This window comes from Mytilus trossulus, chromosome 3 (assembly GCF_036588685.1).
Source record: "Mytilus trossulus isolate FHL-02 chromosome 3, PNRI_Mtr1.1.1.hap1, whole genome shotgun sequence".
In the NCBI taxonomy this organism is placed as follows: Eukaryota; Metazoa; Mollusca; class Bivalvia; order Mytilida; family Mytilidae; genus Mytilus; species Mytilus trossulus.
Genome location: NC_086375.1, coordinates 73,093,103 through 73,118,246, shown reverse-complemented (window position 1 = coordinate 73,118,246; position 25,144 = coordinate 73,093,103). Strand labels below are relative to the sequence as shown.

The 25,144-nt window shown below is 32.5% G+C and overlaps 1 protein-coding gene and 2 long non-coding RNA genes across 3 annotated transcripts; 2 read left to right on the top strand and 1 right to left on the bottom strand.

Annotated features, from left to right (window-relative positions):
* Window positions 1-3,789: 3,789 nt before the first annotated feature.
* On the top strand, window positions 3,790-5,672 carry LOC134709706 (uncharacterized). The gene is made up of 3 exons (XR_010106021.1): window positions 3,790-3,926; window positions 4,537-4,778; window positions 5,541-5,672. It is a non-coding gene; the product is annotated as an uncharacterized LOC134709706 (long non-coding RNA).
* A 3,469-nt stretch (window positions 5,673-9,141) lies between these two features.
* LOC134712352 (uncharacterized) lies at window positions 9,142-16,106 on the bottom strand. Its single transcript, XM_063573809.1, has 3 exons — window positions 15,834-16,106; window positions 10,779-11,161; window positions 9,142-9,278 (listed from the first exon to the last, which is right to left on the bottom strand). Exons 1-3 carry the CDS (start codon window positions 15,933-15,935, stop codon window positions 9,233-9,235), a joined length of 531 nt encoding a protein of 176 aa, XP_063429879.1. The 5' UTR covers window positions 15,936-16,106; the 3' UTR covers window positions 9,142-9,232.
* Window positions 16,107-20,381: 4,275 nt separating this feature from the next.
* On the top strand, window positions 20,382-24,437 carry LOC134709705 (uncharacterized). The gene is made up of 3 exons (XR_010106020.1): window positions 20,382-20,493; window positions 22,591-22,832; window positions 24,327-24,437. It is a non-coding gene; the product is annotated as an uncharacterized LOC134709705 (long non-coding RNA).
* The last annotated feature ends 707 nt before the right edge of the window (window positions 24,438-25,144 follow it).

Below are 25,144 nucleotides of genomic sequence, written 5' to 3'. Positions count from 1 at the left end.
CAAATTCCATCATATTGACAACGATATATGTGAACAAAACAAGCAGCCATAATAGGTTAAAACGTCACAAATAGTAATACAGCAGTCAACATTGTGTCATAATCTTAATCCCTATAAAACAAAAAAATATGTAACAAAGAAGCACAATAAGGCATAAAGACAAAGCACGGTAAAACTGAAAGACAAGAATACAAAATTTACAATATTATAATGATACAAATACAGCATATAAAGAATAGAGCTACGTCATATTTTTAAAAGAAACAAAAAAGGCACATAGTAAAAGCACATTAGCAAAAATAAAAAAACAAGAATACAAAAATTATCATAGAAAAATAACGCAACGAGGGATGTATAACAACAGAGCCACGCCAAACGAATATCATCAAAAACAGACAAAATATGCACATGGAAAAAAGTATTGCAACACCTTGATTTTTAAACCTTGAAAAATGATCCTCTTATTTTTGATAAAATATGATAAAGTATTTGTAAAAAGTAAAAACACAAAAATACTGAACTCCGAGAAAAATTCAAAAAGGAAAATCCAAAATCAAAAGGCAAAATCAAAAGTCCAAACACATCAAACGAATGGATAACAACTGTTTAATAGTTTTGAAATATATCTAGTAAATTGGCATTATAAGGAATAAAAAAAATGCATGGAAAAAAGTGTTTTATCTAACCACAATTTTGAGAACAAAATGAAGTATTTTTTGTACAAAAAAATATATTTCACAACTTTTACTGTAGTCAATGTCAGACATTCCAAAATTAATCTTAAGATGATTGTTGACATCATGGTTGATAGTTATACGCCAAACAATTAGTACTTGGTGCAATTTCCCTTCAAACGGATTACCGCCTCTTAACGTCTTCTGATTCCTGCCACCAGTTGACTAATTTGTTGCTGAGGTAACCGCAACCATTCCCGATGAAGGGCATTGTTTATTCATGACATTTTTAAACTAGGAGTGTCCTTTCGCGAAGTTAACGTCCAAAAGTGTCCCATATACGTTCGATATCGTTTAAATCCGGGCTACGATCGTCCACAGGAAGATAATCGAATTCCATTTGAACAATGGATTTTCCTTCCTGATGCTAATTTCCAACTATAGCGAGCACTGCACTACATTGGATACGGGCCATTGTATGTCTGTTCTTAAGCAAAGGTCCCCGAAATGGTCTTATCGCACGATAACCAGTAGTAATGAGTCGATTTCTAACAGTTCTAGTTTAAAGTCCTGTATGACAACCTCTCTCTTTTTAGCCATACAATTGTATTGTTTGCAATGGGTTTCCTTCTGAACGACCTTCATTATGCTTGAATTTCCCTAGCAGATGTCATTGGGGGTCTTCTTGATCTCGGAAGATTTTTAATATCGTTTGTTTGCCTGATTTTTAATCTCAAAACGACTAATAATTGAATGGTGATGACCAACAATACGCGCAATTGTCACAGAGACAATCCTGCTTCTTTCATGCTGATAATATGCCATCTTGCTGCAGTTAAGAGTTGTGGAGGATCCATTACAAGGTTTCAATGACATAACTTTATAAACTTGGTTATTTAAAATGTTGGAAACAATGAGGATAAAAACATATCTTTTATTGTTTACTGGTACAATAGCGGCATGGGCAGATCAGAACTTGTTCAACTAGTTCTATATTAACCAATTATATTACAAAAAAATTAAGAGTGATTTTTTAATTTGAATTTCAATTCGGTGTTGCAATGTGTATAGTAAAAGTAATTTTCATAAAGACAAATGAAAGAGTATAACACATTGTTAAGATGATTAACAACGTCAGTAACCATAATCTATACTTTAAGACCAGCGTGTACTATTTGTGAAGTTTATACAGAATACTTATCAACAAAGTCTTGGTACCTTCCGATAAACATTTTTATCAGAGAAAGGATGAGGATGACAAACCCCTGGTTCATCAACTTTCTTCATAGTCATTGATGACGTTTCATAGATTTAGGACCTGAAAATTTCTAGAAATTTGAGACACATAATTTTCATGAATAAAGTGGTTGGATATATATAGCAGTTCGACAGACACTAGTTTTGATCATTTTTAAAAAGCCTTTTTTCTCTTTAACTAAATTTTCAGATTAAATCGTTCAGCTGAATTTTAAGAGTGTCTCCGGTATTCTATACCCCCATCCGATATTGGAGAGGTTTAAATAAATAATATTAGCGGGTTTTCAGATGGTTGTGGATACAAACTGGAAACATAAATACAAAAATCAACGGTAAAGGAACGATTTTGGATGGTAAACCCTAAAATTCAGGTAAAAAAAAATAGACGCACAATGACATGGCATAGTTCAGATTCTTTGACATTTGATTGCATTTTGATTTATTTCGATGTTTCAAGAATCGATATTCCTGTATACAGAAGTGTTAGGAATAACCAAAAAAAAACAACTATCAGGCCAAATTATGTCTAAACATTTAAAAATCATTTGATGAAATAATTGAAAACGTAACGATAGTTTGTTTATGTAAAAAAATCTGTAATGCAGGTCATGGAAGAATAAGATTTAAAAGTGGGACGGTAATGAAGCACGGAAAACCTGCTTAAAAATGTCGGTGTCCGATATATTCAGAATATAAATATAATAAACCACATTAACAGGCCATTATTTCAACTTAGAATTATTTATAATAATGTAATTTCTTGTGATTGAAATTCCATGTGTATTCTTTTTTTGATGTTCTGTGCAGCGCAAAACGCTTTCTTTTACATAGAAAAAAGCACATTTTCAATAGAATGTACTGTGCGGCACACACCACTATCTATAGAAGAGAGGGACGTAAGATACTAAAAGGACAGTCAAACTCATAAATCGAAAATAAACTGACGACGCCATGGCTAAAAATGAAAAAGATGAACACACAAATAGAGTGTTTTTTGTATTATTATAGATTCTGTTATCAGTGTTATCAGTGAATGAAAACCACATATATATTTTTACTTTTTTGTTTATTGTTTTTACAAGTAGTTTGTATCTTGTGTTATGGGAGGTGTGGTGCCTTCACACATGGTTCACCTCGTTTCGTGTCTGTCATATTTGTTTTTCGTAAATTATTTTGTTATGAATTAGTCGGTTAGTTTTCACTATAAAATACATTGTTTCACATTTTTCACGTCGGTGCCTTTTATTCCCGACCGTTTACAGTATTACAATGTATATGGTTTTCTCATTCCTGAATGTAATACGGTTTCATAAAATTGCTAACATCCACTGTATTTGAACATTGGTGGATAGGTGTCTCAATGGCAATCATACCACGTCTTCTAATTTTATATTGACGATCCGTCATTTGTTCTTTCAAAAAATCATACCAAGCAGTCTGCTCCCGTAATCGGTAGAAGAATGCACAAGGATGTGAACTTTTATAAAGGTATACAACATTTCTCTTTTAGTAGAATAAATTACCGATCTCCAAGTAGAAATCAAAACCAAAAGTCCTCTATCAAATGGCAAACCTAAAAGCTTAAACACACATCAGACGAACGGAAAACCGTAATCCAAGCAGATATCAAACTAAAACATTTTTTTTATCAAATGACAAAATCAAAAGCTCAAACAAAACACATCAAACAAATAGAAACAACTATCATATTCCTGACTTGGTTTAAGCTTCTTTGCATATCTAACAAGTGACTGTAAAATCTTACTGATTCGAATTTCTCAGGTCTATTCAATGAGTTGCTATACGATTACGTCTTCTAGGCAATAACAAGATCAACACGGACAATAATATTTTTACATAACAATTGACAAGATAGAACAAACATGGGAACGTAGGTGGGCAATAAACATAGCAGTACAACTACTATAAAGTAGAATTTCAATAAGCAGGTCACACAGATCTAGAGACGAAACCAAGCTGTGTTTACAAACTCCTGTAAGTATCAAGACTAAAATATTTGAATTAGCATCAATGATATCAAAAATAAGTTCGCTTATTATTTCATGCTTAACTTTTTGTGTATGGAAAGGATCTTCAATAGGGAAACATATTTTTAAAAATATAACCAATACACACTATAATAGCACTATGTGGTTCTTAATTCTAATAAACATAAATGTAGCTGAAATATGCACGGAATTTGTTTCACATCCGTCTATATAAATCTTTTTTTTTATATAACTTATAAAACTGTATACAATTAGTTTAATCGAGATTAACAAAAAAGAATGATCCCGACTCAAATTCAAGTTGAAATAAGAATAAGACTGAAAAATACGGAATGGTCTCAAAATAACAAAAACAATGTAAATATTAAAATTAGCTTAACAAAAATTTTGAAACCTTCATTCAGGATACATCCTTTTTCCGACACTGAAATTGAGTATGGTTATTAAAATTAGTATTAAGATAATTTTAAGATTGCTTACCTCTTTTTTTACGCAGATAATGTACCCTCATGCTAGGTAGTTTAATTCTTACTCTGATTTTGTCTTCTACGGTTATTTTATTTATCAATTAATTAATCCTTTAAATTTCTTTTCAGGTTTATACAAGATGAACTTTCGCTGCATACTCGTTCTTTTGTTCCTGATTTCAGCAAGCCATCATGTTAATTCACAGAATTTTGCACCGTTTTTAGGAGGACTATTTTTAGGTGGTTTGTTCAATCGATTTCAGTCACTTCCACCACCACCAATATACTCACCACCTTTCTACTACCCACAGTTTCAGCCTGGATTTGGTCGATTTGGATAAATGAATAAATTTAGACGGTTTATCAGTGCTGTAAGTACCAATCATTATTTACTTTAATGCCATTGTTGCTGATATATATGTTTTTCGTATATTAGAAATATCCAAACGATTCGCGGTTTATTTTTTCAAAATATTCCTGAATAAGACCCAGAATTTATGATGATATAGATCTCATGCATATGTAGAAGATCTTTACAATGTATGAGCCATAAACCGGACTTGTATGGAAGATAGAAAATAATTAATTTATAAAGTTTACATGGTTTACATATTAGTTAGTACTGATGTTTCAAAACACCAAAAGAAACGACCGCACTAAGGATTTTCAATGTTTTATAATTACATTTTCTTTGCATTTAAAAACTCTGTGGTATAATAGTCCATAATAGATAATCGGTTGTCGAATTTATGGAATATGAACGATATCACCCCATGACTCTACACCTCTTTGGTTGGTTTGTTGTCTCTTGGGCGTATTCTCCACTTACTTTTTTAATTTTATTGTTCATTATAAATAAAGAGAAAATTGTAGTGGTTAACATAAATTTCTGCTTTATTTTGTATAAAGAAACAAAAGTGTGCCATATTAGCGATATTTAGTATTGTTGTAGCATACAAAAGGTAGTATCATATAAGCATATGCTGCTTGATATGTTCAATTGATAAATGAACTGAGTATGTATCAAAATGGTGACGATGGTACCACGATGTTTATAATTATAAACAAACAAACAAACAACTATTGTATTTTAATAATGTCAATATTTATATATTGATTTTTCCTAATTTCAGGTACATCTAACATCTAGAAGAAACCATTTGTTAATGAAAATGTGAGAAAACAGAAGAGAGAAAAATGACATCCATTCACTTCTACAGTAACTGTTGTGTCTTTTTTTATTATTAAATTCTAAATTAACTTTATAGTTTCATTAGAATAAATCATCGTGTGGTGATTAATTAATAAATAAAGGTAAGTTATAGCAGAATACAAACAAAATGTGTCGGATGCCATATATTGCCACTGTTGGTACATATACATATATTTCTGCGCTCTGTACCCTTCAAAAATGAAAACAACACATTATGGATCAGTTGCTTTCTAGGCGTTTTTCTGGATTTACTTCAATCAGGAATGCTCAAAGCCAAAAATATTGACAGACGTGAATGTATAAATCTTATATGACTAAGTAGTTATCAAAAGTACCAGGATTATAATTTAGTACGCCAGACGCGCGATTCGTCTACATAAGACTCATCAGTGACGCTCATATCAAAATATTTATAAAGCCAAACAAGTACAAAGTTGAAGAGCAATGAGGATTCAAAATGCATAAAAGGTATGCTAAATACGGCTAAGGTAATCTTTGCATAGGATAAGAAAATCCTTAGTTTTTCGAAAATTAGAAAGTTTTGTAAACAGGAAATTTATATAAATGACCACATTATTGATATTCATGTCAACACCGAAATGCTGACTACTGGGCTGGTGATACCCTCGGGAACGGAACGTCCACCAGCAGTGGCATCGACCCAGTGGTGTAAATAGTTATCAAAGGTACCAGGATTATAATTTAGTACGCCAGACGCGCGTTTCGTCTACATAAGACTCATCAGTGACGCTCATATCAAAATATTTATAAAGCCAAACAAGAACAAAGTTGAAAAGCAATGAGGATCCAAAATGCCAAAAAGTTGTGCCAAATACGGCTAAGGTAATCTTTGCCTGGGATAAGAAAATCCTTAGTTTTTCGAAAATAACAAAGTTTTGTAAACAGGAAATTTATATAAATGACCACATTATTGATATTCATGTCAACACCGAAATGTTGACTACTGGGCTGGTGATACCCTCGGGGACGAAACGTCCACCAGCAGTGGCATCGACCCAGTGGTGTAAATTGTTATCAAAGGTACCAGGATTATAATTTAGGACGCCAGACGCGCGTTTCGTCTACATAAGACTCATCAGTGACGCTCATATCAAAATATCTATAAAGCCAAACAAGAACAAAGTTGAAGAGCAATGAGGATCCTAAATGCCAAAAAGTTGTGCCAAATACGGCTAAGGTAATCTTTGCCTGGGATAAGAAATCCTTAGTTTTTCGAATTACAAAGTTTTGTAAACAGGAAATTTATATAAATGACCACATTATTGATATTCATGTCAACACCGAAATGCTGACTACTGGGCTGTTGATACCCTCGGGAACGGAACGTCCACCAGCAGTGGCATCGACCCAGTGTTGTAAATAGTTATCAAAGGTATCAGGATTATAATTTAGTACGCCAGACGCGCGTTTCGTCTACATAAGACTCATCAGTGACGCTCATATCAAAATATTTAAAAAGCCAAACAAGTACATCGTTGAAGAGTAATGAGGATCCAAAATGCCAAAAAGGTATGCCAAATACGGCTAAGGTAATCTTTGCCTGGGGTAAGAAAATACTTAGTTTTTCGAAAATTACAAAGTTTTGTAAACAGGAAATTGTTATAAATGACCACATAGACCTTAACACAAAAGCCGATTCCATCAAAAGTAAACGTTGTTTTTGAAGTACCTAAGCAAGACTACTGAGGTGATGACACTCTCAGTGACCCATTAGGGGTCCACCAACAGCAGTTTTGACCATACTGCAAGTAAATGAACATTTCATTTAATAATTCATTTGCGTCCGAATCGCCTGCATTTACCTTCACCAGGAAGCTGAGTTTAAAGAATTCAAAAACTAAGAAGATGGACAAGTATATTTGAAAACTTGACTGTGAGGTATATGACAGAACAGGATTTCGTGAAAAATAGCAAAATTCGTGTAGGTAAACTATGCCTAACAAATGTTTTTTTGTAAGTTATTAATTTCGAAGTTCTTGACCGGGAAATTATGAATAAAAAAATGACATGCTTAAATTCACGTAAGTACCGACGAAGTGAGTACTGAGTTGCTAAAACCCTCTGGGACTAGCAGTTTACTAGCAGTGCTAGTAAGTGAAAATACAACAATATAGAGAAGTTGCGTCTGAAACGTTTATCTGGATTAACTTTCATCTGGAACGCTCCAGGTCAAATATTTGATTGATTGATTGCTGATTGTTTAGCATCAAGTAGCGAATATTTCATTCATGTTCAGAACTAGAACAAGATAACAATATATATATAAGAGACAGAAGTTTTGCTTTGACACAGGGATCCTACGAACCTCTCAAAGAGTTGTTACCAGGGTTATTAACGTGCAAAGAGCGCTGTACTCTCTTTACACGTGGCATCGATTTATCAAAACGTCTCCATTATGATCGGACGTGGCTGCAAATAAACTCATCATAGATACCAGGACCAAAACTTTATATTTACGCCAGACGCGCGTTTCGTCTACAAAAGACTTATCAGTGACGCTCGAATCAAAAACTGTTTAAAAGGCCAAAATAAAGTACGAAGTTTAAGAGCATTGAGGACCAACAATTCCTAAAAGTTATGCCAAATATGGCTAAGGTCATCTATTCCTGAAGTAGAAAAGCCTTAGTTTTTGAAAAATTCAAAGTTTTATTTACAGTTAATTTATAAATATGAACATATCAATGATAAATTAAGTCAACACAGAAGTGCTGACTACTGGGCTGGTGATACCCTCGGGGAAATAAATTTCCACCAGCAGTGGCATCGACCCAGTGGTTGCAAATAAACTCATCATAGATACCAGGACCAAAATTTTATATTTACGCCAGACGCGCTGTTGTGTACATTCCGCACAACTAAACTGACGCCCCACTTGGTCAACATTTTACTGCTGGTCGGATGAAGATCAACTGATCATACTTCTATTTCCCAGTCACCCTTGTAGGCCAAACATTTCTATTTCCCAGTCACCCTTGGGGGCCAAACATTTGAAATCCATGGAAATATTAGCACTTGTAAACATAAAAAGATATATAAATGATGATAAAAAAAATAGTTGAAAAATCATCTTAATACTATAGACAAGAAAGTTCATAGACTTACTAGTTTTATCAAAATTTCATGGAGTTTCATCAGTTGAAAATCCATAAAAAAAAACAATCTTCCACTAAATTGCCCCGTTTTATAAAGGGTTTAATTTTTTGTGGAAAATTTTGGGGAAAAGTGCAATTCGCTCTGTTGGTCAGTCTTACGTCTTATTTTGTCAGTCTTAATAACTTCACCTTTTTAAATTTACCTCCAGACCCGATCCTGAATGGCGTGTTTGGCTGTGGTCGACCATGGAAAGCAAACTTATAGATAATACTTCCATGCCGGACACATGTTTTTGAAAATATCTACATCAGGTACGGTGTAGACCAAAATATCTACGTCAGGTACGGTGTATACCAAATTGTCTACGTCAGGTACGGTGTAGACCAAAAATAATAATAAAACAACAATGAAGTATGTGTTATAATTTATTAATTTTATCTTGTTTTGTTACACAAGTCTGTTGTTAGCTTCTCTGTGAAACCTTTTCTTTGTGTCTGTTTATAGTTGACGCATCTGTCTTCTCCTATGTTTATAAACGTAAACACTACAATATGAAATATATAATTCATTAACATACATCCTTATTTTACACAAAAGACAAAATAAATACGTTTGTGTGGTCAGTATTGTTTAAAGTTATATTAATGTATCTTATAATTGGTAAAAGACTGTATGTTTTATCGAAGCACCTGCGTTAAACAAAAATAAGAAATGGAAAATTCCAGGGAACCAGGAAAACAGAAATTAGATTTGAACAAAATTCTCAAAATAGGTATATGAAGATCAAATGAACACAGGTGCTTAAGGAAATTAGAAATTCTAACAATGTTGGACTAAATTTTAAGCTCTGTATAACCACGTGTTATCCGATGGAGAATGTATCAAATAGTTGTATTCATAGATTATTTAATTTACTACCACTGGGTCGATGCCTCTGCTGGTGGACTATTAGTCCCCGAGGGTATCACCAGCCCAGTAGCCAGTACTTCGGTACTGGCATGAAAATACGGATTTTTGTGTTATTAAAATTTGCTGCTACAAAATGATAGAAATTATTATAAATTAAGGAATGTATCTCCCTCGTGCAAAGCTCTGATTTCTTTCACGGTTTTGGCTATACTTTTTGAACCTTTTGGGTTATAGCTCTTCATCTTTTATATAAGCTTTGGATTTCAAATATTTTGGCCACGAGCATCACTAAAGAGACATGTATTGTCGAAATGCGCATCTGGTGCAAGAAAATTAGTACCGTTAATTTTATTTTTATTATAAAATGCCATGTTCCATATTGCCCCTAGTACCATCAAGAGGCTTTATCCAAGGGTCAATATGGAAAAGACATGTTATAATCTATTTAAGGATGTCTGCTGCTCTAATTTAAAATAACAAGGATTTCATGTGGTTGCTTAAAATGAAAACAACTTTGATATTTAAACAAAATAAAGTAATAAAATCATTAGTCTCGTGTGTAGTTTTCAAAATACGAGACATTTAGAAAATGGCGGGAAAAGGGTTTTCTTCAGACTTTACTATTTGTTAACATTGGAATTGTTTTTTACCCTTTAAACCAAGAAAAAATAACAAGGATTTCATGCCGCCGGATCACTAAATCTGAAATGATCTATTGAACAGATTTATGAAGACAAAAGTGGGGTGTCGTGTAAAAAAAAATTTAATACATTTGGATGGATAAAACCTGAGAAAATCGAAAATATGACAAGAATTCAAAAACATGACCAGCAGACATCCTTAACACATATTTAAGTTCTGCAGAAAAGAGAAAAAAAGTTCAATTAAAACTATCGGATTAACCAGAAAAGGTAAAAAATCTTAAGAGATTTATCGCATTTTCCATATTTTTGTTCATTACACGATACTGCATCATTTGTAACATATGCTAATACACACAAGCAATAATTTGCCCCGGGCAGCTATATGAGTAGGACAATTTTGAGGTTTATATATTAAATATGCAAAACTCAACGTTTTCGTGACAAATATGTGATAAATTATATATATATATGCATTTCATCTGTTAACTTACCCTATAGTTGCCACAATGAGAAATATTGAACTAGTAATAAAAACAGCAAGGCCAGGATTTGGTTTTGAAGTCGTCGTCGAAACTCTTGGTGAATGAATATGACATTTTAGAAATTTAGGATCGTGTTTATGCAACTCACAGGCACATTGTTCGGCGAAGTTTTTACAATCTGTGCATTTAACGAACTTATCATGAAAGTCTTCTTCATGTAAAAAGCAATTGTTATATAACAATAACGACTTATTGCATCTGCATTTGTTCACGTCACATTCAAAAAGCTTTAATTTGAATTCTTCATCTTCAGGTGGACATATCATAGACCCTAGCTTTCCAACCGTTGTCACGTGTCTTTCAAAATAAAATGATGGCGATGATAGCTCAATCTGAAATAGGCCAAAGAAAATATGAGTAAGAACTACAGTCAGTCGTATGGAAAGAGGTCATTACGAACAAATTTCTTAATCGATCAATTGTTAACTTACAAGACAGCAAAGGCTATGCATTTTTTGTTTTCTTTAAATTGATAAATCGAAAGGATACTGTCACGTGTAAACAGACGTTTTTATAAAACACGTCCGTTCAAGCAGGAACATATATATTGACATAGATATACTGTTCCCAGGTTCAAGTTAATACTTGGATTCAAGCTGTCCATAAATCTTGTAGATAGTTAAAACTGTACCTGTGGTAGAATTGCGAGCAGTAAGCATTTTCTTCTCGAGTGTAATAATTACTCCCTTGTACGAAAACGTACGATAGAAAAAATTCCGTTCCCATACAATATAGAAACACTCCTATTCGGCTGCAATAACCAAAATCAAGAGGAAAATCTACTCGTGTTTAAACAAATGCAACACTTTTTGGTAGATTCGGAGCGATTTGGCTTATAGCGTCCTTCGTGCACGATTATGATCGTAATTGGGCGAGATAGTCTTGACACAGTTCCTTCTTTAAACACACTTCACCGCCGGTACATATATACATGTATATAAGAAAGATCTGACGAAAAAAAATCAACTTTTTTATTTTTGTTACTAACCTTTATCTGTTTTTACAGGAAGACGAATTAATATAAAGGAAACCTTGTATCCCAATCCCTTAGTATTATTGTATCGCGATTTATATGTGTATGTCATGTACATATTTTTTTGAAATAAAATATGTTTAAAGTAAGCTGTCCATAAACGTACGACAATACTAAAAACTACAACTATATCTATGTCATGCACAATGAACTAAAATATACACTCACTCATTGTCGATATAAAGTTACCATAAACCCTTATATAAACAAATCTAATATGCTTCTTTCGCTTTATGAATAAATCGATGCTCTAAATCCAATGAAATTTGTTTGCACATGCTTATACTGACTGCAGAATAATAAAATTATCAAATTGGCATGCATTTGATATATTTCATTAACTTAGAACACTTCCAAATTCTAAAATGATGCACATGTTGTTACTTGTTAATTTATTTTGACTGTAATGTGTTGCAATTGGAAATTGACATATATTTGCATATCCAACTATAGCAGTCATCACGTGACTTTTGTGACGTCACACATCACCCGTATCAAGCCCAAGTAAATTGTATAGAAATGCATAGGTGCTTTCTGGAATCGATGAATTACATTACTTTAAGTTCATGATACTAAAAGTGTGGGTCTTTGTAGTAATTCCTCATATATTTAGAAATATAAATATTCCTTTTGGAATAGTTTAAATTTTGATCTTCTCCCTTCCAAATGCTTTTGAAAATTTGTCTTGTTGCCTCGATAGTTCACACTGTTAAATCATACAACTACGATAAATATTGGATTTTCTGTCATCTTTAACCTTAAATTGCGATTTAAACAAAACAGATGGAATAATTGTGGGTCTTTGTGCTTATTATTATATTCATAAATATTTGAAATATCGTATATAGAATAGTTTAATTTTCTATTATGTCCCTTCCAAATTGATTTGAAAATAAGCTTTTTTCAGAAAATCTGCTATTATTTTTCAAGATGGCGACCAGATTGGCAGCGTGGGGCGACATGGTATAAATATTATTTGTACGATTTTTACTATGAAAATTAAATAACCGTTGGATGCTCGCGTTTTCATTCATTGTCTTACCTTAAAGCAGCATGTAATCGAACATTGGTTCCTTTTTATCAAGCTTAAACATGCTGTTGTTATTTTCATAAAATTTTGAAAAATGGCGAACAAATAATTTTCAAACGTAGAGGATGTTCGACACTTATTTTGTTAATGCACATAATTCAATTTATTTTCTCTGTTTATATTGCAATTAAATATGACACGTTATTGTAACTATAAGAATAGCCTTAGACATAGCAAGATTAAGGAGATATTAATTAAGTCATAACATCAACGTGATCAAAGAAAACAAACATGGCACCTAATCACGATGTAAGTTTTGACAATACCCATGTAAATGCATGTTTTGACAATACCTATGCCGGTTAGTGTTGTCCGATTATCAATGAAATTCTTTGCAATATTATTTTATATTCATAAAAGAAGACGTCGAATGGATATAAACCGAGGTGAACTAAATATATTTGTCAATTTTCTTTAAATAATTCATCAGGTAACCAGTAAAAAAATCCTAATTGAACCAGTCACATGCAGAGTTATCGAACGTGATTATGACTGTAATAGTTGCATATGACCTAGATACGAAATACGTTCATGCTGGCTGTTCAAACTCTTCCCTCTGAAAAATCACAATGCCAGTCATTTGCATGTTTAAAAACAAAGAAGGGAGTTTCCTAGAAGAGCCTACACAAACATTTTTACTTCTACATAGTAGAATTCCTCTAAATTGACAACAAAACGTGTGAGCAAAACAAACAGTCACTAATACGTAAAATATATCACATTGGTACACATCAGTCAACATGGTGTTATTGCGGCGCTTAAAATCGCGATGCATTAATTTGCTTTTTCAGTCGGGGCAATTGATACCACGGTGTTATTTCTCTCTTTGTTGAAATATTCAAAATAGAGTTTTGAGTTTTGCAGTAATCTACTGTTGACGTTTTCTTGTTATTCACATCAAAATAATCATCATCTGATTCTTTCACTGACCCTTTTCAAAACTAAGTATTCAGCAATTGAGAGAATTAAATAAATATGTTTCTCTAATTCTATGGAAATTTATCCCTTTTCGAACCCATTGTATAAAAAAATTTAATCAACGTGTAGTTGCTGGTGATCTCAGAAGATCATTGGAAATATATACACATACACCAAGGTGTCGTTAGATGTAATTGAATGCACTACATTTACAAGGGGTACATCAAAATCACGTGATGGATATACACACACCGGAAGTAACAGTCGAGCAGACCGCTTGAAAGGTAAGTAGTCGTATTTACTTGTTTATATCAATAAAATTTAATAAATAAATTAGTGCACCGAATGTCGGATACTATCTAGTTTTGAAATACACAATTAATTTATCCTTGCTGGAAAGCGTGCAGTTAATGCTAACACTTCGACACAGTTCCAAAATTTCACCAGATAACTGTGTCGAAGTGTTTGCAATAACTGCACGCTTTCTAGCAAAAACAATTGTGTATTTTAAAACAACATACTATCCTTCATTCGGTGTGCCAACTTATAAATCCAAATTTAATTGATATAAACAAGAAAATGCAACTACTAACCTTTCAAGCGGCGAGTTCGACTGTAACTTCCGGTGTGTGTATATCTATTACGTGATTTTGATTGTACCCCTTGATTTATCATGCTGTGTCAAATCGCTGAAAGACACTCTCCTATATTATTGAACACTTTCATTCTACATTGACAACTGTTTGTTCTCTATTGTTTATACAAGTATTCCTTATTTAAACGGTGATGTTCCTTTGTGATCATCTTGCGGTGTTTTGAAATATACCACGATGTCCTTCGCATATTTTGGATTTCAATGAACGTAATCTATATTTTAGTCGTGAATTATGAAGTTATTTTGTAAACACGAATGACTTTAAACCATTTCTAAATTCTTCCATAGATACACAGATTTGATTTGGAAGTTTGACTGTACATGTAGAAAACTTATTTCAAACGGGATAGCACATCCTTCCTTTAATGTGGTGTACCGGGCAAGGAAATTTGGATACGATCAGTGTTAACTTATTGATCCTTTAAATAAACTTATTCTAAAAGGTTACCAATTCAACACTGTAAATATATGTTGTTAATATTGTTTTGATTGGTATGAATATTGATTTTATTATTATTATTATATACATAATGTACAATCATGGCTCTACAATGGTTGAAAGCTTGAATTTGTCATTCTACAATGTCATATTTTTTCTAACTGTTAATGAAGTCTGGATCCAAAATCCATTCAATGTTGGGTGTGTACTGGTTGATATTATAGGCTAAGATGCATTATTATCTGTATCGATCTAAGGATTTAAGATCTTTTCAACTGATAACTATAGTTTGTTCTTATGTTGTACTGTTACACCACAGTCCCAGATAAGGGGTGAGTTTCATTGGTTGTCATTTGAACTCTTGTGAAAAGTTGTCTAATTAGCAATCAATATTTTCCAGATGCAGTAACACTTCAGAAAATGTTTTGTAGTTATGGATTTGGAATGAAATCTTAATTGCGACTATGTTTGTGTCATCAATTTGAGAGTACTTCTTTTGTATGGGAAAACGAATCGCGTTTCTGATAAATGATACTATTTCCATGTAAGTTAGCCGGAATGGGTGCATCTCATTTACATGTTTACACCAAGATTGAATTGTCAGTTGTCAGAATGACAGTTTTCAATAATTTAGGAGGAAAGTCTTTCAGTGATTTGAATATATGTAATTGAAAAGAATGATACATGCATGGTGTCCAGTTTCATTTAACTACATTATTTATGGTGTAAATGAAAAAGCGCCTCCAATGTAGAATATTTGTATCCGTCTGTTTGTGATGATTATGATCTACATCAAACATGCAATGGATCCTTATTGTTGCAATGTCTATATTTATTTTAATAATGAATGTATTAGGTAAGAATATTACCTGTGAGCAGAAGCTATCAGCTGCACAAACTGGATCACTTTCAGCTGAAGTTGAACAGTGACATATAAAAAATAATAATATCCATCTCGTCATTTTAACCATTTATACAAGGGCAGCACTGAAACAAAATGTCTCCTAATATATACTTTTATACCAAAGTTCATTTGAGTTCTGCAACAAACTATTCACATATTAATTTCGATATCCGTTTTGATTTTAAATATAATATAATATATCTTTTCAATATGATTAAATTTCTCACTGTACATAATACGGAAGGAAGTGTGTACTTAATAATAAAAATAAAATTTAAAAAAAGAACGATTTCTCAGTAAAAGGAAATATTACACACAAACTGGAAAAGTTAATAAATTCATTTGTCTCTCCTTTTATGCATCAACTGCAGTGATTTTTTTTTTAAACAGCTGATATAATCTTTCGGAGATTTAGGACTGATCAGTTATTACTATGTTTATATAATATTTACAGATATTATCAGTACATGTAGAGGTACAAGTTATTCAATTAGAACCTTGATACCATTTCAGTAGGAATAACAACAGACGCAGGTTTTAGACAGCAACAAATCGACACAAGAGAGACCCAGAAGTCAACATGGGCAAACACGGACTATCTTTTATCAATATGGTATGCACTTGAGAGCAGAAATTTTCCGGACATGAATACATCAATGATACAAATTTTAATTATAAATAGTTTTTTTTTTTAAATATATATGTTTTATACTATTAACCTGTATTTACCTGTAATATTGGCGCAATTGAATTTTTTTATTTTTTGGCTCAAATGAAAGATTTGTTTGGCGCAAATGAAATGCCAATTAGCGCAAAGGCAATTTGTTTACAATCGAGTCTACAATACACTATATCACTCCAGACGAGGTTGACAAAGAACAGCCGCTTGAACATGATTCTTGATTAAACTAGTATTGTTTGTATATCTCAATTCCGACCCACTGCAGTTTGTGGTCTACAAATAAAATTAAAAAAAAAAACGAAAAACGACTAATAGTAATCAGTACCTGAAAAACACTTAATTTCATATAAGAGTAAATAATATAACAAAAATATAAGTACAAACAGTAATGATAAACCTACGGATGAAGATTCAATATTTTATTATATAATACCTGATATATATCACACATTCTCCATAGATAACGTATAAGTGTCATTCTCAAAAGAATTATGAAAAACTGTAAAAATAATTATACTTAAAATTACTATAATCATTATGTAAAATAAATTCAATCGAAGAACATAAAAAATAATATTTCAGAGGAAAAACAAAGATGTGGGATATGCATCAATGCCGGGCCAAATGCACAGCACATGCACAACAAAAAAAAACCCACACACAATGCAAAGGAAAGGCACCCCTACTGCTGTTTTTGTCTCAAAGTCACAGTGAAGCCTTCAACCCGGAGCAAAAATTCACCTAAGGCTACAAGTCAAGGACGTCTTCTTGAAATATTAAATCAGGTAGGTCTTAGCAACCAGATCATAGCACTCGTTACTTTTTAAATAAACATAAAAAATTGTCATCATTCTATAAATTGAAAATATCTTCAGTGCATTTTAATGCTTCAATAAATAAACAACTAGGAAAATTTGCATAAAATGGCCTTGCTAATAAAACATGTTTCTCGTCTTCAATCTTATCATTACACATACAACATACTAGTTACTATCATACCTTTCTGTTTCTATTGTTAAAGGAACTACTTAACATCTGTATTTTGCAAAAGTACTTCTATATTTATAGTACAGTAAAACATTTCTAGAATGCTCTCATTTACTGAAAGACAGCCTAGAAAACTTAGCATCATGAAATGGAATAATGTTGTCCTACCATGACTCTTATATGTGTCAACATAGGACTACATTTTATTCAAGAATGGTGGTATAAAAAAGGAAAATCCTTCAAGAAAATAATCATTTACTTTTCATGCTTGTCTATAAAATAAATACAACTGTCACATATATTATTAGACAAGCCTATCAGAAGTTTGACATTTGTTCCTGTGACAGAGCATGTACAAGAATAACGACACATAAATATGATATTCCTTCCAAAAAAGCAGACTCATTGTTTTGCACGATGTTTTATGATGAAGTTAACGTCATAATGAAGCCTTAAACAATTATAAATTCTTCGTATCTCAAGAAATCCTTCACTTCAGAGATGCTTACAAGTAGTTACTATTCTTTTTTTTTATTAGAATTATATTATGGAAAACATTTAACACAGGTATATTTGATTTAATTGATAAAAAATTAAGTAATTTTCACAATGAAAATGGCTTTATATTTTTCACTTGTCTGACTTCTTTTTCATTCAACATCAGTAACGGTTGGAGACAAGGCTGTTATGCATACAACTACTTTAAAAGATATCCATTCGTAGTGACGTTACGCACGACATTGCGTCCCAATTGGTAACGTCAAAATTTGACGTTTTACGTCGGTAATCGAGTATACTTTGTTCGTTTTGATTGTAATCATTTTTGATCGATATGGATACTTCAAAGTCTTGAATATGAATGAAATATTTGCTACTGGTAGATACGCAATCAAATGAACTTTTCGGACTTCTGATTGATCATTCGGCTTGTGTTGTATTTTTCTTGATATTTATTGTAACTTTTATTTTTTTTTGCTCTTTTCTTTTTAGTTTCTTTATCTCTTTACAATATTTAATTCTCTCCGTCTCGGATATGAATTTCTTCTTTTCTGTAATTAATATTTTACCTATTTATTGACAAATTACCATATTTTTTTTTCATTTTAGATAATTATTCATTTTCTATTTGATTATAACTACTTTTATATATTGCAGTTCTTATCGTGGTTTCTATGATTCTATCTATTTTCGAAATTTGTAATTTGGTTATTTTGTATTGTCCTCTGATCTTAAAACATAAAATCGAACCGTACTTGTTATTTAAAAACAATGAAATATCGTTCATATATCATATGATAATACGAAATGCTTTCAAATTCGATGGCCTAGGAGGATGATTGGCCTAATTAATGAGTTCATATAAAGTGATAAAAAGCATGGTAATTTTAAGATACGCTCGTGGCGAGATTTGTTCGACTCCGATCCTAATCGACAGTTATTGCAACTAGTTTACTTAAGGTCGCCTGATGTCCGGCTTCTCCTACCTTTGATGACAGGTCAATAAAATACAACAAATGTCGCTTATACATGAATTGGTGTTTAACACCAAAACAAAGAACAAACTTTTAGAAATAATTTGAAACACATATATGTATAGCGTCCCGAATCGAAAACGTTCAAAACGTAAAAATATTTGTCAGTGGACAAACTTGCAAGACATTTGATATGTTAAAAAACGAAGTCATTTCGACTTAACAGCTTATCAAAAAGTATGTTATCGTATTGTGGGGTGAAAGCACAATTACGAAAAAGCACTGTTTTATATGCTACAAATTGAATATTTAGTAAAATGACGTTGAAACTGACAGTGTTTATGTAAAAAGCGGCGAAATTCGACATTGGACAATCTTGCAAGACATTTTCCCAAGGCCAATACGTTTTTATTTGTGGTGCGAGTGCTGTAAAATTCCGGATTTGAAATGGTCTATCTAAGCACATTTGTAGGAATAATTTATAAAAACAAAATTTTATATCATCTGATATTTTAAAAAGCGATAAATTTTGATAACTTACCATTTTCAGAAACCTGACCATGGCGTGGAATATTCATTTTTGAAAAAATAAATTTTTACCGTTCGATCAACACAAAAAACAGCAATATAGTCATAAATTATATTAGACGTTTATCATTCATGCGAATATTCGCGGATTTTAAACTTTTTATAAGACCACAAAAATTCCCGCAAAAGTTATTTTGCGAATAATTTGTTACGTCTGACACACATATTTTTGACGTTTTGGTAATATTTGTATCATTATTTGAAACTTTTATGAAAAGTTAAAGAATATTTTTAATATTTTTGGAAACAGTAATACCTGCCTAATCTATGGATATAAATTTCATAAAGCTGAACTAGTTAGTTTTCATAGAAGAGCTATTTATCAAATTGCTCTGTCGCATTTCACGGCATTGACGCAATAACGTGCTTAACGTCAGTACGAATTGATCGTAGATCATGCAGAAAAGTCCGACCGTTCGGAACAAATCTTAACTTAAGTAATCTTATGCATATCATCCCTAATTTACCAAATGACATTGTGGCTGTGGTCGTCTTATATAAATATAAAGTTTCAGGGTAAGCGACCGAATTCAAATAAATTCAAAGTATAAGGAATATCCGTCGAATCATGGGTGGTATATATGGGTGGTCCACGTTTGACTATTTGCTATTTTTTAGTTTTGAAACGAATTTTGTTGAACTATGAGGAAATATTCAGAAAAAAAGTATGCAATCATTTACATACTTTATACATTAATTTTAGAGTGACCAGTGACAAGATGCCCATTATAAATCATAGTGGCCGGACGATTGTGGAAATAAAACCAATCAATAATGACACAAAGGCAATTATTTTCGCCAATGGTCAACGATATTTGTTTACTTTTTTATGATTTGTAAGTTATAAAACAAATATTTCTTGTATATGTCACTAATGTTTCACAGTCTCAGTGACGGTAAGTGCTGTTATGTTTCTTCTAGTATTTCAACTTGGAAATAATTCTAATTATGGACTTTTACATGTCTTGTGCTTGAAATTAAAAAAAATAATTCCATGTTTATTCTGTATTTTATAAATGTAACACTTTCTATATACACTGTTTTTTTTTGTATAGATATTGTTGTGCGCCGCACTGTACATTCTATTGAAAATGTGTCATCTTCCTTGTAACAGAAAGTGTTGTGCGCCGCACAGAACATAAAACACAGAATAAACATGGAATCTTTAAAAATTTCATGCACAAAAAATTATGCAAATTCCATAATCAAGAATATTTCCAAGTTAAAATAGTAGCCCGTTTCAATAAGAATATAATTAAAAAAAAACCAGTTCAAATACCAATACATGCTTGAATATAAAGAAAACAGAAGAAAAAGATCTAAGCATTAGTGCTTTGAAAATGATTTTGAATGGTGACTTTAATATTACAGTCTGCAGGAACGCTTGAAGTATAATTATTTCCTTATTTTCGTGTTTGATGATTAAGAATTAGAAATAAGAGGTATTCATGAAAAATACAAAAACGATTTGACTACGATGATTTGGTATTCTATATCGATGGTAAATTAGTTAAGCTAGATCAAAAGATTTGTTGTTTAGTCATTAAAAGGGGTATAGGGATAGTCAACTGAGATAGTTGAATAAAAAATTATCATTATCTTGTTGGAAGGCAAAAGTTGAATTTTGGCTAAAATAACGACATACATTTTCTTTGTACATACTCTGGCCTTTCGTGTAATGATATCAAAACCCTACCACATTATTACAAAAGCGCTTTACAGTCATGTATACCCATACACATATGTTTGGTAACGTAGCTGGGTGAATTTGATTTAGTGATGAATCGTGTTTTATTATTATACTGAAGTGCTTTGGTGGCATTGTGACGCTATCTTGTTGAAACCTACGCCTTGGTGCGATGATGGTAACGCTGAAGTGCTATGGTGGTATTGTGACGCTACCTTGTTGAAAGCTACACCTAGGTGTGATGGCAACGCTGAAGTGCTATGGTGGCATTGTGACGCTACCTTGTTGAAACCTACGCCTAGGTGCGATGATGGTAACGCTGAAGTGCTATGGTGGCATTGTGACGCTACCTTGTTGAAAGCTACACCTAGGTGCGATGGTGGCAACGCTGAAGTGCTATGGTGGCATTGTGACGCTATCTTGTTGAAAGCTACGCATAGGTGCGATGATGGTAACGCTGAAGTGCTATGGTGGCATTGTGACGCTATCTTATTGAAACCTACAACTAGGTGCGATGATGGTAACGCTGAAGTGCTATGGTGGCATTGTGACGCTATCTTATTGAATTATCTTTATTATAAACTTTAAATACTACGGGAAACGGGGAGAATTGGTGGATAAATCTATAGGAGAAAGTTGACCTCAGCAGAGATTTTTTTTCGAAATTTATCTACAAAAGGTTCTGTTTCACGATGGAGCGTACCATTTAATAAATTATACAAGTCCGTTGACAGATTCTCTTCAAAATAGTATTACGATAAATGAGGAACGTATGAGAGATGAAGTGCTGATGCACTATTATGTCCGCATGTAGAAAATCAAAGAGGTTGATCTCACATTTAGTATGCACTCTAATTCGGGACAGCCATACACAATAATGAATGTTATTTTTATACTAATGATTACAAAATATACTTCTCATGATATGTCCACGTCTGTATATTTTGAACCAGCAAGCATGCGTCAAATAGACCATCGCACATCAGCTTTCGGACCATAGAAATTCGGCGTAGATCAGTGAACTTCAGCGTCCCCATCGCATCTCTGAGTCCTACATATATATACCAAAAACTGACTGAATAATTCATACGTCTTCATAATTCATGCTTATAATTATAAATACTACCTTAATATTTACCACCCATTCTTTATCTTATTATAATCGATACATGAGTATATTTCAGATTAAATAACTATTTTGTGGTAATTAGTGAAAAAAAGAAAGATGTGACAAATAAAGATTCGAAATCTCAATCTATATAATTCCACTGCATGGATTGCTTCTCCATTTTTGTTTCTTTTTCAGACAATTACAAGATGATGAAGTTATTATGCACTGCGTTGGTTTTGACATTGTTTTGTGCACAGGTTATTGATGCACAACTCTTAAGTGCATTTCTTTTAAGTCGGGTACTAGGTGGAGGTAACTTCTTAGGCGGAGGAGGAGGAGGAGGAGGTTTTCAGCAACCTGCTACATTTTACTACCCTAATTTTCTTTCTGGTCCACCACCAATGCACGGAGGGAATTTCTACGGATGAAATTTAAAAGTATGTTACTTATATATTTAACAAAACTCCTCTAAGGTCCAAATCTAATAGATGTTGATATCTTTATTATAGGAATAGCCAATGTATAATCTTCGCTCTCATCCCATATGGAATTTACTGACACCATAAATACCGTATTAAGTCACTATCACACTAAGTTACTAATAATATTCGGTACAGAGAAAAAATATAAAAATAAAAAACACTACAACTTTCAATATACGAACTATACGTGCAGATAAAACTAAGAATGATAAAATGAAACATACAGAAAACATACAGTATGTATGTATGGGTTACAAGCTAGAAGGACAAACAAAAAACCAGTACAAATTAAATCAAATTCTTTTCTTTTTTTCTTTTAAAAATCAAAACAGTCGCTGAAAACAACCTAACTCTGGGGAAATTTTCTCTTTCTAACCAGAGTTTCTGCTGACGAAGCCGAACATTTTTACATTTATTTTATACATTTGTATTGTGTATAATTGCAAATAGAAAACGGGGGAAAAAAAGAAAACAAGAACATTGCATTTTCTCATATATTGAATTATTAATACAAGACGGAATACGATACATATACAAGACTTAGAAACCGTACAGATCCAAGACATATTTAGAGATTGCGTCCTCTTTTGGGTACTTAATTTTACTAAGACATACTCTTGCTATAGTTCAGTGACTGATGCATAAACTTAGTACCTACGTTATATTCTAAAATTTAAAAAAAATAAGAGGAACAAAGAGGGAAACCATCATATCGTGTGTTTTTTTTTTTGTTTTTTTTTTACAAAAACCCGCACTGTTCTACATCTACAGGTTACTGAAAACGAACCAAAACAATTGAGCCTTTTACTCATCAAATTTTGTGGTAGGATTAACAGAAAATGCATATATGTAGAGAAAATTTCGTATACAAGAAGATGTGGTATGATGCCAAATGAGACAACTCTCCACAAGAGACAAAATGACACAGAAATTAAAAACTATTGGTCACAGTATGGTCTTCAACAATGAACAAAGACCATACTGCATAGTATTCTATAAAAGGCTCCGAAATGACAATGTAAAATAATTCAAACGAGAGAACTAACGGCCTAACTTGTATGCAAAAAATGAACAAAAAATACAAATACGTAACACATAAACAAATGACAACCACTGAATAACAGACTCCTGACTTGGAACAGGCAAATACATACATAATTTGTCGGGGTTAAATATGTTAGCGGGATTCCAACCTCCCCCTAACCTGGGACAGTGGTGTAACAGTACAACATAAGAACGAAATATCAAAATCAGTTGAAAAAGGCTTAACTCATCAGATTGATGTAAATACAAATACTACACAGAATAGACCGTGAGTTTCCATAGTACTATTTAATCTGCTGTGTATAAAGTAAAGGCCATGCCAAAAATATTTCAACACGTAGTACATATAAAGGTATCTGAATAGTGTCACTGGTTCTTCTGTAGCATGCAATTTTATCATTTCAGAAACATCATGTAATCAACGATTTGCCATGAAGACTGTTCGACGGTGGAACTTCTGAAATATTTCATAGAATGTGTTCAGATTTCAGTAAATTAAAAATTTCAAAACATTGATTTTGGTACTTATTTAAATCCTGTTTTAAATCTATTTGGCTTTGAAACCCGCATAATCGGAATAAACTTATACGGCATATCTTATTACAGTCGATTAATAGTCTTCCTACATTTTACTGAACGACTGTATCAAATGGTTCAGTACTGCTCTAGACCCATTGTGGCATTCGGCTAGTGTCTGCTTTTTGGTCGGGTTTCAATCTCTTTGACGAATTCCCAATTTTTTTTCTCAATTTTATGTCATAATTAAATTTAACATTGTAGATTTTTAACTTTTATTGTATAATTGTACAGGTTTTCTAGATATGGCTAAAACTAGTATCTCAATTATAGAGATATATGATTAAAGATATGGTATGAGTGCCAACGAGACAACTCTTAATCCGAGTTTATATGTTTATTTTGGGTTTTTTTTCACGGTGAGAGGTTAATAGTCCCAGAGAAAAAAAACAACAGCCTGTAAAGTCAATCAAAAACAAAAATCATGAATGAAAGACAGCAACCATGCAGCAACAATAACCAACTGACTTTGGATAAAGGCACAACATATTGTGGGTTAATCCATTTTTACCGACTTACAAACCTCTGCCTCCATCTACATTTGTATCTAGACCATGTGTCTTAACATTTGGTTCATTATTGATTTAGTTGCTCTCTCATTAACTTATGCCTTTGGTCTCCCTCTTCTTTATAATCACCAGGCCTCG

Excerpts from the sequence above, each read along its gene's own strand:
- LOC134712352 (XM_063573809.1), bottom strand. The coding sequence starts at position 15,935 with ATGGTTAAAATGACGAGATGGATATTATTATTTTTTATATGTCACTGT. Across the intron at positions 11,162-15,833 it reads CTGATAGCTTCTGCTCACAG|ATTGAGCTATCATCGCCATC; the intron begins GTAATATTCTTA and ends GGCCTATTTCAG. Across the intron at positions 9,279-10,778 it reads CTCATTGTGGCAACTATAGG|TGTTTACGTTTATAAACATA; the intron begins GTAAGTTAACAG and ends TTCATATTGTAG.